Genomic DNA, 10,000 nt, shown 5'->3' with positions numbered 1-10,000 from the left:
TGAGGTCATATCGCTTATCACAGAGGTGTAAACAATAAAATTTCCCTGTATCTTTTAATAACCATCGTAACAGCCAATTTGTGTTTGATCGAATCAATCGTCATAGTCATAACAGAGAAGTGAACAATAGAATTAACCTGTATCCCTTGTCAGTGTCTCGATTGCCATTGTCACATTCAAGTAACAGTTCGATTCTTGTCTGCCAACATCTATCATCCAGCCCATGGATCAAGAGATAATAAAAAAACTTCAAAGGACATCATAGCTCAGAACTGACACAGCGCATAATCATGAAAGTTGACAGCAATGTGACTGAAAAGGCTAAGAATGTTGTCAAATAGATAACTTTGTTGGATACCGTTTATCTTTCTGATTCCGCATGGCAAAAAGTTAAACAACAGACAGTTGAATACTGCTATACTAAAGCAAAATTTTTGCAGAGTTGGGATGCAAGAAATTCAAGACAATAAACATTTTTCATGCCGTTCTGCTTTCAACTCAGATGACGGAGGATAAGCTGATTTAATAGGTGGTTTACGAGAACAATCTACAGTGCTCTGGTGCCATTACCAATGAACAGTTAATTGAATATGCACAGAGCAAAAAAAAAAAAAAAATTGAAAATTGAACAGCATGAAAGAAGTGATGAGGAGGACACCCCACCAATGACTTCATCAGAAAAACGTGAAATGGTGAAGCTGTTGCAACGATTTGTCCAAGAAAGAACTCTGACCCCCTGACAATGTTTGTGGATCAGATTAACAGTCAAGTGCCTGCTGAAGTAACTCAAAATAGACGTTAAAATAAGTCTCCCTGATTACTATGGCTTTAAAACATGAAAAAAGAAGAAAAAAAAAGAAGAACGAAACGAAATTTGCTTCAAATTTACTTCAACCAATACATCTTTCATTAGAAGTTGTACTGCTAGTCACAAGTCTAGATAAATGCAGAGAGGACTATGGGAAATCTGATAAATTGCATAATTTCATGGCCACCCCTTAATTGGGACGCCACTTAATTGGCAAAATTTGTAGGGAACCCCAATAAACTGACTTGGACTATAATAATTGTAATGATAATAATAAGAACAATAATAATAATAATAATAATAATAATAATAATAATAATAATAATAATAATAAGAACAATAATAATAATAATAATAATAATAATAATAATAATAATAATAATAATAATAATAACCTGAGCATTTATAGAGAGCAATATTAACTAAATGTGCTCAGAGCGCTTTACAATAGGTCAAGAGGAAAACTTAACATAATGGACAAGACAGGTGATATTACAATTTTTATTTTTTTTTTGGACAGAAATGACGCTGTAGATAGGAAATCATTTACACCTGAAGACACTGAGAGAATATGTACTCAACTTGGGCTGCTTAGAGGAAGACTCGAACTGGGACCTACCATAGTGATATACCACAAGTCCACAAAGCTACATTGATAATAATAATAATAATAATAATAATAATAATAATAATAATAATAATAATAATAATAATAATAATAATAATAATAATACTTTTATTGTATCCCAAAAAGGAAATTTTTTGTACAGATGCATTATAATTATGTATTATGAAATTGAAAATAATAATAATAATAATAATAATAATAATAATAATAATAATAATAATAATAATAATAATAATAATAATAATAATAATAATAATAATAATAATAATAATAATAACAATCATAATTCCTTTCCACTGCTAAGCAATTGCTTCCCCAATTACTGCTATATAAAATAATGTGCAGAGGGTTTTATCTTTTCTAAACTGAGAAAGTTTTGATTAAAAAATAAGTAAGTCTGAACATCTTATGTTTAATTATTTTCAAGTGTTCATCCCACTTGAGCCTGTCATCAATCGTTACACCAAGGTATTTGTAAAGAGGAACTCACTGGACGAATTGGACCTTTAATTGAACAGTTCTATTGGTTCCTTCACTTTCCTACAGTCGATCACTAGCTCCTTTGTCTTGCTTATGTTATGCTCTAGGTGGTGGGCATCACACCAAGAAACACATCAATCGTTTCTTGTCTATAAGCCATTTGTTACCATTTGTTATAAGGCCTTGAAGAGCAGTGTCATTTGCAAACTTTATTAAGGGTACATAGACCTGTAAATGAGCTCTATAAAAATTGACTGAAACAAACTCTTCGTAATTCGTCGGGGAGACCTTCCATAAGCTACTACATCCCAAGTATTTTTGTTCTAGTAGGGGGTTTGGGAGGGGGAAAACTTTTTTTTTTAAAGTCTCCCCCCTCCCAAATCCCCTACACTAGAACTTCTAGAAGGGGGTTTGGGAGGGGGGAGATTTAAAAAAAAAAGTTCCCCCCCCCCCCTCCCAAACCCCCTCTAGAACATCGGAAGAAGACTTGGGATGTAGTAGCATATGGAAGGTCTCTCCTAGAAACGGTCAACCAGTTTGTTTACAACATGAGGAAATCAAGATGTGCTTGTAGCAATCATTTAACTTTCGATTTGAAGGTGTCTACAAAACGAACTTCCGGTGTTCGAATTTTTCTTTTTCATACTTTTCCTGTCTTTCAAGTAAATGTGGTCAATTTTGGCTTAGACGAAACAGTGAAATTTATCGCTCGGCGGCTCAGTTAAATTGGCTACCATTGAGATCACGACAGGTTTGGAAAGTGAAAAAATAATTTCACGAAGGCTGTGTGAAAATACACACTGGGGTGTGTTCAAACATGGCAATTCTAAAAAGCGTCGCTTAGCCTTGGCAATATATCCATCTTTAATATAAACGGCCCATAAGCTATGCGTAGCGCTGTGGAACATTCCTAATTAACTTTACAGTCATTCGACTACGATTCATGAATTCTTTCTTTATTCAATTCTTCCTTTTTAAAAAATATTTGAATTTGACGAATTGACTGATTTCAGTTAATTGACTGAGAATTTACAGGTCTAGGTACGCTCAGGTTTTGACTTCTACAGTCATTCGTGTATATCGTGAATAATACAGGGGACAAAACACAACCTTGAGATGCACCAATATTTGTAATACTGTGCTCTCTCCGTAGGAAATGTGAGCACCCAAGCAATTATATACTTGTTTCAATTCAGGCTAGTCAATTTTTGAACAACCAACTGAGGTTGCATTGTATTGAATGCTGAGGAAAAATCTGCAAAAAGCAATCTGAAATAGCTCTTAGCGTGATCTAGATGCCTGTAGATGTTGTTTGTAAACAGCAGAAAGGCATCCTCATCCTCTACCCACGTCCTGGTTTGTAAGCAAGTTGATGACTATCACTCAATGGCATAAACCAGTTCCTAATTCTAATATGAACAAGTTTTTCTAAAGATTTCATAACTACTGAAGTCAGAGCAACAGGTCTGAGATCGTCCATTGATTCAAATATTTTTTTTTTTGAACAGTAATAATTCTTGAAGTTTGAAGTATTCCAAATTGCAGGGATTGAAATGCATTGGAGGGACATGTTAAAAAAAATATGTGTATAAATGGGGGAAAGCCTTTTTCTCATTTAGTTTAGAAAATATAAATCTCGTTCCTTCTTCACTGATCTCAATAGTCATTTCATCTTCCAAAGCCCTGTCTAATTTATGTTTTACATTTTCAATATCAAATTTGTTTGCTGTGTCGAAATGTGAATAAAATTGAGTTAGTTTCAATTTCGAGGCTTCTGGTATAATCGTGGGCTTTGGATTATAGTTGACAGCAATTTTAAGACCATACCACGTGTCCTTTATATCCCCAGAAGAAAAGCATTTTTCAATTTTATTTTTGTACTTGTCTCTACAACTAGATATTACTCTCTTTATCTATTTTTGTTTTGTTTTAAGATCTTTTTTGTTTCCACTAGTAAAGTGAGTTTTCTTCTGGTTTAATAGAAGAGTGAGATCTTTTGTTATCTAAGGTCTGTTATTAGGATAATATCTTATTTCTTTTTTACAACACACCAGCTGTTCACAAAATTTTAAATACTCACTCACACAGTCATTCAGCTCATCCATACTATCACATGATTTGATAAAAATATTCCAGTCAGTGCATTCAAAACCACCACACAAATCTTAAAACACACTTCCGCTCCAGATCTGTACACTTTTCTATCCTGGTTTTACACATTTAAAAACAAGGTGGTAGGTGAGGAGTAGCGAGAGTATGCAGTGGTCATACCCAGTAGGGCACAGGGTGAACATTTATACCTATTTTTAACATTACACAGGAATAAATCTTATGTTTTTCTGTCCCTTGTATCGCAGTTTCACGTATTGATAAAGTCCCGGGACAGTGAAATCATTACAGTGATTAACATCACCTGTGATCATCTATACGAGCGGTTGACTTTATCTGAATGTTCTGTACTTCTTTCCTCAAAATATTTTTTGCTGTGTTGTTGTCTGATAATGGTGGAAAGTAGACATTGATGATGATGACATGAGTATTTTCACTGGGAGATAATATGGCTGTGAAGATATGGTAAGAAATTCAATATAATCGTCACTGTACACTTTCTTTGTCTAACAGTTATTGGGGTGGCACCATTTGTTGTTAATGTATGTGCACCCCACCCCCATTTCGTTTATTAACATTAGACCGATCTCCTCGAAATAGTGAATACTGTTCAATTTCAAAACATGTCTCTGTTAAAGCTATTATGGAGGCTTGACGATAGTCACTATTAAAACGACACAGTGAAAATAGCTCATCAATTTTATTCTTTCTGATCGTAATTTATCTGTCACTACACAGGGTAAATATGGAAGAAGGCCGTCTATTCAATTTTGTTTTTCTTCCCCTTTTCCTTACTTTAATATATGATGTATCAACAGTGGGTGGCTGACATGGGCTGAGCGATGGGAGAGTCTTGGAGTATATGTTATCGATAGACTTTAGGCAGCAAAATCACAGGCTAAGACACCATTTCCAGTTATAAATATGCTAATAAGTATAAAAATCAGGAACAATATATTTTTCACATCCATTTTGAATAAAAATTAGGTGGAAATTCTGGCAATTGAATGATAAATGAATAAAAATATATGTAGAAAATAAGTAAACATTCACAACACGTCTGTTGTCGCCGGAAGCCAGCGCCAAAAAACCCCCAAAACAATATAATATATTGTATAATATATTAATGAATAATGATAACAATAAAATTAAAATAACAATAATAATAATAATAATAATAATAATAATAATAATAATAATAATAATAATAATAATAATAATAACGTCAATGATAATTGGAGTGAGGATTACGTTGTGGTGACATATGATGTTAAAAAATATTCTGGAAGCAACATAAAGTACTGTGTGCCTGATTCATTTATCTGCCTTAAAAAAATGCAATTAATTTTTCTGAATATTTGCCTTTTTATCATTATTTATCTTTTTTATTGTTATTTTTGTTGTTGTTGAATATCAGCATTTTCAATCAAGACAGAATTACTCATTTTTGTTATATATATATATATATATATATATATATATATATATATATATATATATATATATATATATATATATATATATATATATATATATATATATATACACACACACATAAATATTTATATCACCACATGCAAGTGATAATCATAAAATAAGTGCAACCTTCCTATCTGTAACATCGTCATTGCCAAGCAGTAAGTTTCTATATCAGAACAATAATCAAAACAAAGATTTTCTGTCTTGCCTGAACTGAAAGTCCCTGATTTACTTTTATCAATTTGCATAATGATACTCACAGACAAGTCACAAGCTACACTGGAATTGAACATGGGCACCTGTTCCCTAGCAATTTGCTGCCAGCTGGCATCATTTCCCACGACTGCTAGGACTGGTATCTGGTTAATGGAGATGAAGGATTCAGGTTTATTTTAGTTATATAGAAAGTAAACTGTACTCAGAGCTGCCAATCCTATCTGATGTGTACAATGGGACCTCAAAATGGGGGAGATTTCATAAAAATGGGTACAATCCTGAAATCGACGGAAACTAACCATTGTGAAAGTAAGAGGAAGGTATACTTACATAAAGTCACACCGCACAAGCTCAATTGCAGCAACAATGATGTTCCCAAGACTATAATCTTTCAAAATTCTACCTCCCAACATGAAGATCATAATTGGTCAAAAAATATATGAATATCCACTTGGTCACCAAGGTTTCTCAATAATAATAATATGAAAACTGAAGTGACTCCTTACACTGAAAATGGGTACAATCTTGGGGGAAATGCGTACAAGCGTACAATTCCGCATTTTTTGCGGTAGGTTGGCAGCTCTGTTTACTTACAATACATTGGGTTATTCTGGTATTTAGGATTTCTAGAGTTCTTTAGAATTAATAAGTATATGACTTCTATTTGTAAAAAATGTATAGTACTGATGTTAATAACGCTGCTGCTGCTGCTGATGATGATGATGATGATCTGCTGCTGCTGCTGATGATGATACTACTACTACTACTACTAATAATAATAACAATAATAATAAGTACCGAATGGTTAAGGTAATTATTGTAATTGTAACACTCCTGTGAGTACTCGTGCTGTACAATATTTTGATTTTTAGGTACATTTCATTTGGATTCTTACTTAGATTTTTATATGGGTAGACCTATTCGTCCTTAAGGTCGAATAGCATCAACCGACATTGCCGTACGTAAGGACAAATAGTGTTGCGTGCACTATTCGTACTTCACACTAAAGCTGGGCAATATTCCGTTTCTGTTTTTACTGAGCTAGATTCGATTCCACGTAATTACATGATATATCCGTATCGTCTTAAATCTTTGACAAACCACACCTCCTCTGTTAGTGAGTCAAATAATCAGTTGAGTGTGTGTGTGTGTGTGTGTGTGTGTGTGAGTGTGTATGTGTTAATTTCGTGGGATTTGTATTTTTTGTTTGTTTTTTTGTTTTCTTCTGGGATATGATTTTTTTCCAGTATGGTGATCGTTTTCTTATTAGGAGTTATTTTCTTGTTCTCCTTTAGCAAGTATCCCATTCAAATGCCTGCTAGTTAGAGAGTTTGGGTTGGCTGGGCACAGAGGAAGATTCGTCAAGTTTTCTTTTCTTTTGTTGTTTTTTTTTTGTTTTTTTTTTGTTGGGGGGGGGGGGGGGGGGGGGGGTGTTTGATTTTTTGTATTTTTTTCTTCTTCTTTGTGCGTGTGTCTGTGTGTGTGTGTGTGTGTGTGTGTGTGTGTTTTGCCTTTATTACATTTTTTCCTATCTATGATAGTGGTTTAACACTCAATAACTATTTGTTTTAAATGACTAGTATTAAAATTGTCAAAAATATTATATTAGTTGTAATAATATAAGCAGCCCAAAAGACATCAACGTTTTGTATCTCTTAAGAAGCAGTTTAAAAAATATTACAATCTTGATAATTCAGTGAGTGCCAACAATATTGGCTTGAATTTAGTCAAAATTTTTCATTTATTTGATCGATGTCGATACATGTCCTTTAACTTCAGAAAATTTTGTTATAAGTTGTACCGTCTTCAGTATAACAGAATAACAGTATAACAGAGCTGTATAACAGAAAGGTAAATTTAATTCATGGAGAATTCAATGCGTTATTAAAGTGGCAGTAATGGTATAGACGGTATGGAATTTGGCGACTTTACAACACACAAATTAATTCCAAAGTCGAAGGCACAACGTTGCATTTAATCTAATCTCCATATATGATGTCAAATATATTAAAGATTAATAAAGGATACTAATGTCAAGTCCTCAATATTTTCAGTACTTCATTCGTTAGCTAATACTATTAAGTATTTGGTATCCACTTTTGCCCTGACGAGAAGTTAGAATGTCAACGGGCTGGGATTTGAAATGTCTACGGGTGAAACTGGGTGAATTAGAATGATACAGAACATAAAAGCCCAGTTCGGCCTAAGAACAATAACTCGCCTATGTTCTTAAACTCAGAACAAGGGGTAATGTTATCAGGGGTGTTGGGATTGTTATTTTGATCTGGGTAGGGGTATATGGATAACAACATCAATATTAGAAATGCCTTTAACGTCTGATAAAGCTAAGATTACTGGCCAAAAACATATTTCTAACTTAAGTTAAAATTTGAAAAATAAAAACACGGAAATATATACATAATAAGCTTTATATATTTTAAACAATGGTTACAAGAAAAAATACACGATTTTTCTCAATAATTCTGTACTCAAACAACTTTGTATGCAAATGTTGTATTCCAGATGTGTAATTTGGCTTATCACCACTCAAGGTGGTAACTCAATATATTTTACTACAACTAACGTGTCTATGTACGCAGTGATACAGACCTGCCAAGCGCCAAGCATTCGACTTATTGTATTATAGTGGGATGGCAGAATACCATTTCGAAAGGGATTTGTGCTGCGTTGTAGGTTAACAAATCATCCCCATCGACGTGTACAAATACGCAGGTTTGACATCCTTTTCGGCCTAGTTTAACATTGTTGTATAATGGACAGTATTTTGCGTCTTTTTTTCAGATTTCCATTACAACAATGAGCCCATAAGGAAATTGGTTATCAGACCTGATATAAGTGCACGTCGATCCACATCAATATAAAAAAAAACATCCCCATCACAGACAATGATCCCTACCACAAGCACTTTTACAACAGCATCATTACCATCAGAATAGCTACTACCATCATTTGCACAATATCATACGTATCAGCACCCCATCAACATCACTACCACAGCATTAAACCTACCATTACCATGGTCATATCAACTATTGCCACCACTAGCAAAAGCATAAATATCATCTCAGCCTCCACCACTCCAAAAAACAATCGTTTTAAATACCAATATCACAGGCGTACACTATAGCGTCACCATTGCTTTCAATGGTATCACTTCAGCTTCTTGATCATTGACACCACCAATGCAAATAAATTACGGTCATTATCGTCCCCGCCACATTATTCTTATTATAACTATCAACATCACCAATGCATCGGCTTTGTAACAACTACCACCACCACCACCATCATCATCACCACCACCACCATCATCATCATCATCATCATTTCAATCACGACCATCACAACAACAACACAATTAACAGCATCATTACTGCTACCACCACCACTAGCACTACAAACTACTATCACCACAACATCGACTACCACCACCAGGGCCCAATTTTATGTTAGCGGACTAGATTTAGTTATTTACTAGTCTAGTAACTGAGTTGCTGGCCTTAAGCGGAGCAAATGACTAAAAAGTGGGATTTCATGAACGTTTTCTAGTCTCTGACTAGCGAGGCTTGCCGAGAAGTGGGCGTTGTTAGGATAGTGACTAATTCAGATATTTAGTGCTTGTAACATCAAGCTCTATAGTACACAATGGTAAGTAAGACACCAACCTTCATATTTTCAACGCAAAATATTCCCAAAGAAGAAATTAGCAACACCTCCGTTCCGTTTCATATTTGAACTTACTTTTGCCGTGATTAATGAAATCACGTGATATTGACTGTCGACTGATCAGTCAACAATCATGTCCATGGTCGACTGTCAATTCTATATTTAGGCCAATGAAAGTTTCAGTGAAAATCAAACGAATTGAACTTAAAAAACAACAACAAAAGACAATGGAAAATATGTTCTGACGAATCACATTATTTCAGTCAGTTGCAATGCCAACAGAATAATTTTTGTCTCCACTATACTTTCTAATCGTTTTTTTTTTTTTTGTTTTTTTTTTTTAGGTTGTTCTTTGAAGCAAACCCTTCAACTTCGAGTCTCCGTTCATTCACAATCTGCGAACCGATTAGATTCCGTTTTTTTCCCCTAGTTTTTACTCACAAAAATCTGCGCCTATCTTACATTAAAAAAAAAAAAGTAGTGTCAATACCAGCAGGACCCCTTTTGCCTCTGTCATTCGTAACCGAAGTATTTTCCTTCCGAATCGAAGCTCTCTCACTCTAAAAATAGCTTGTCGACGATATGACGTATCG

General features: G+C 34.1%; 1 protein-coding gene across 1 annotated transcript in view; it reads right to left on the bottom strand.

Moving 5' to 3' along the window:
• Nucleotides 1–10,000, bottom strand: part of LOC144978576 (2-hydroxyacyl-CoA lyase 2-like) — a 51,991-nt gene that overhangs the window by 614 nt on the left and 41,377 nt on the right. Inside the window, exon 15 of the mRNA XM_078924827.1 lies at nt 5,765–5,863. Coding sequence (XP_078780953.1) covers nt 5,765–5,863 — 99 coding nt within the window. The remainder of the gene's footprint in view (nt 1–5,764; nt 5,864–10,000) is intronic.

This window comes from Berghia stephanieae, chromosome 8 (assembly GCF_034508935.2).
Source record: "Berghia stephanieae isolate SIO BIC M18660-M18661 chromosome 8, UCSD_Bste_1.3, whole genome shotgun sequence".
In the NCBI taxonomy this organism is placed as follows: Eukaryota; Metazoa; Mollusca; class Gastropoda; order Nudibranchia; family Aeolidiidae; genus Berghia; species Berghia stephanieae.
Note: the sequence above shows the minus strand (reverse complement) of the source record. Positions and strands in the feature narration are given on the sequence as shown.